This window comes from Priapulus caudatus, unplaced genomic scaffold, assembly GCF_000485595.1.
Source record: "Priapulus caudatus unplaced genomic scaffold, Priapulus_caudatus-5.0.1 Scaffold1431, whole genome shotgun sequence".
Classification (NCBI taxonomy): domain Eukaryota; kingdom Metazoa; phylum Priapulida; class Priapulimorpha; order Priapulimorphida; family Priapulidae; genus Priapulus; species Priapulus caudatus.
In genome coordinates, this window is record NW_014578492.1 from 14,605 (window position 1) to 17,290 (window position 2,686).

At 44.8% G+C, this 2,686-nt stretch overlaps 1 protein-coding gene across 3 annotated transcripts in view; it reads right to left on the reverse strand.

The window, feature by feature from the left end:
• Positions 1–2,686, reverse strand: part of LOC106816610 (nitric oxide synthase-interacting protein-like) — an 18,206-nt gene that overhangs the window by 2,886 nt on the left and 12,634 nt on the right. For all 3 annotated transcript variants that reach the window (XM_014821232.1, XM_014821234.1, XM_014821233.1), the window contains exons 3-7: positions 2,317–2,369; positions 1,821–1,932; positions 1,231–1,333; positions 552–682; positions 32–148 (exon numbers count right to left, since the gene is read on the reverse strand). In XM_014821232.1, the coding sequence (XP_014676718.1) occupies positions 32–148; positions 552–682; positions 1,231–1,333; positions 1,821–1,932; positions 2,317–2,369 (516 nt within the window). The remainder of the gene's footprint in view (positions 1–31; positions 149–551; positions 683–1,230; positions 1,334–1,820; positions 1,933–2,316; positions 2,370–2,686) is intronic.

The window sequence follows — 2,686 nt, forward strand, 5'->3', positions numbered from 1 at the left end:
TCTCTCTCTCTCTCTCTCTCTCTGTACGTACCTCCCTCGTTATCAGTGACCGCTTCTCATCTGGATCGTTGATCAGTGTGAACTTGACCGGCGCGAGACTGGACAGCTTCAGTGGTTTCCCGGTCATCGGACAATACACCGTCTTATCCTGTAAACACGCCACGTAAACAATGTAAACAACATGTAAACAACAGCCCCCCCCTGCTCATCGGACAATACACCGTCTTATTCTGTAAACACGCCACGTAATCAACATGTAAACAACGTGTAAACAACATGCAAACAATGTAAACAACAGTTCCCTACTCATCAGGCAAAACACCGTCTCTACGCGCTTCCTTACCCGTCGGACAAATATGTGTTCTAATCCTGCGACTGAAAAAAATATCAAAAGTCGAGCCATTTTCGAAGGTCACGCACGTTAATCTGAAAGTCGTAATTCAGTCGTACAGCGGGACAGCGGCGCCCCCTGGACGCGACTATGCGCCGTTTCCACGGTTACAAAGGCCGCGCGAAATACGGCGTTACCACGATTACGCGCGCTCGCTCACCGGCTTCTTGACTGCCGTCTTCTTGGCAGCGGGAGTCAGCGACGGAACCCAGAAGCTGGGAAGCGCCTTCGCTTTCTTCTCCGCTTCCAAGATGGACGCCTCGGATGACGCACTCGCTCCCGGCTGTCCGTCTGCAAGATAGACGCGGGAGAGAACACGCGAATAAATAGAGAATTCTATTATCCCTATTTATTGATGTCTTCTCTTTTATGTGTGTCTTCTCTCTATTATATCATTTTAATTATTTTATATCCTCCATATATATATACACATGTATATATATATATTCTATATCATATATCTCATATCTCACCCTCTATATTATATATCTCTTTATTTATTATATCTTATATTCTATGTGACCACTACATAGATTTACCCTTAATTGTCTCTTCTTTTCCTTTTCTCCTTATTTTACACGATTAACGGGTGGAATATTTGCGTTACGTTTTCACGTTGTCACGTGTGTAAAGATCAATGTTTTTGCTGTACAGGCTTGACAGTGCATTTCTTTAAACCACTGTGACGTGCTGCCACCTAGTGAGACACAACAAAACCATTCCCGGAGTAGGATTCCGAAACTGAAGGCTGTAATGCAGCGTTCCCCACGAGAATCGACGCGCAAAAAAAAGGCGAGCAGGAAAATTTGAACGATGGGGGCGGGAGACGCGGCAGTCACCTTTCACCGGGTTGAGGGGTTTACTCATGATGCTCCCTTCCTTTGCGACAAACTTCTCCACCTTCGATCGATGTTCGGACTGGCCGATCTCCCGCATCTCCGTCTGCGAAGAAGACGACGTCATCGTCATAGCAACCGCGCTGCGGGCATTTGAGACGTCGCGCGATCACAAGAACCGCTGGTTTCGTTACTGACATTAATTTACGTTATTGATGATAGCCGAGTTGCGTTTAAATTACGACCGAAGTTAATGGTGACAATTTTGTCCGTGACGGAACATGACGTGGCGTTTTAGACGTCGCGCGACTGCGAAAGATCCGCTGATTTCGTTACCGATATCACCTCATGACGTTATTAATTATAAGGTGAACCACGTTTAGATGATAGTCAGATTACACTGCAATTCTTTCGCCAGAATTGCTATGCATGTAATCAAGGATTGATATTTAATCTTACCAAAATTGATATCAAATTTGTCATTATTAACCCCTGATGCAATTACCACGAAATGCAAATGCAAATTCTCAAAAAGAACCAACGAATACCTAGTACTGGAGAGGTGGACACAAGACGTATCTTCACACACTCACCGCTTCCTTCTTGCTCTGCTTTTCGTATTCCTTCATCTTACGAGCAATCTCTTTCTTCTGTGTGATAATGTACTCCAGTACACATTCTTTATCGAACAGGTACCCGTCCGGACTGGCAAAGAAAAAGAGTTAACTGATTCCAACTGTTCACGTACAATCTAGAAATGTCACGTTTCTGATTCGTGCTTCTTCTTCTTCTTGTCGGGTCACTACACTACACTCGTGCTAGCCACTACAGCACGCAGGACCTGGCACGGTGGTTGAAAGCCACAAGGTCTCCAGGTCTACAGGGCTCTGGTAATTTATTCGTGCCATTTATACATAGCCTTTGAGGTCTGATCAACGAAATCGCAAAAGAATTACGTACAACAAAGCAGGGACGATCGAGCTCAAGACTGCAATTAACCCTTTGAGCCACCATTGGTGTTTGCACTGGGATTTGTAATAAATCAATAACAATTTCGACTAGAAGAAATGTTGCCGAATCGACACATACCTGACCAGAGGGGTCCGGCACGGTTGCAGGGACAAGCAACAGCAGTCAAAGTTCTGCAACAGACAAAAGCTTGTCAATTAATAAAAATACAGCTGCGACACAAAAATCGAAAGATAAACCACGAGCACTGTTGTCAGATACTGTAGTAGCGTAAAAGCAACATCTAAGTATGCCTATAACTATAGTCTATATCTGTGGCCATAGGGGTGTATAAGGAAAGCCCACCGGCACTGTGCCGTGGGAGTGATGCAATTACGAGCACGCGGGCTAGTACATGTTCATTGCTGGGTCGATGCTGGCACTTAAGTGCTAGCATCGACGTCCTAACAGTAATTGAGTAATTGAGTTGTAGCCGTTTATGTCATTGAAT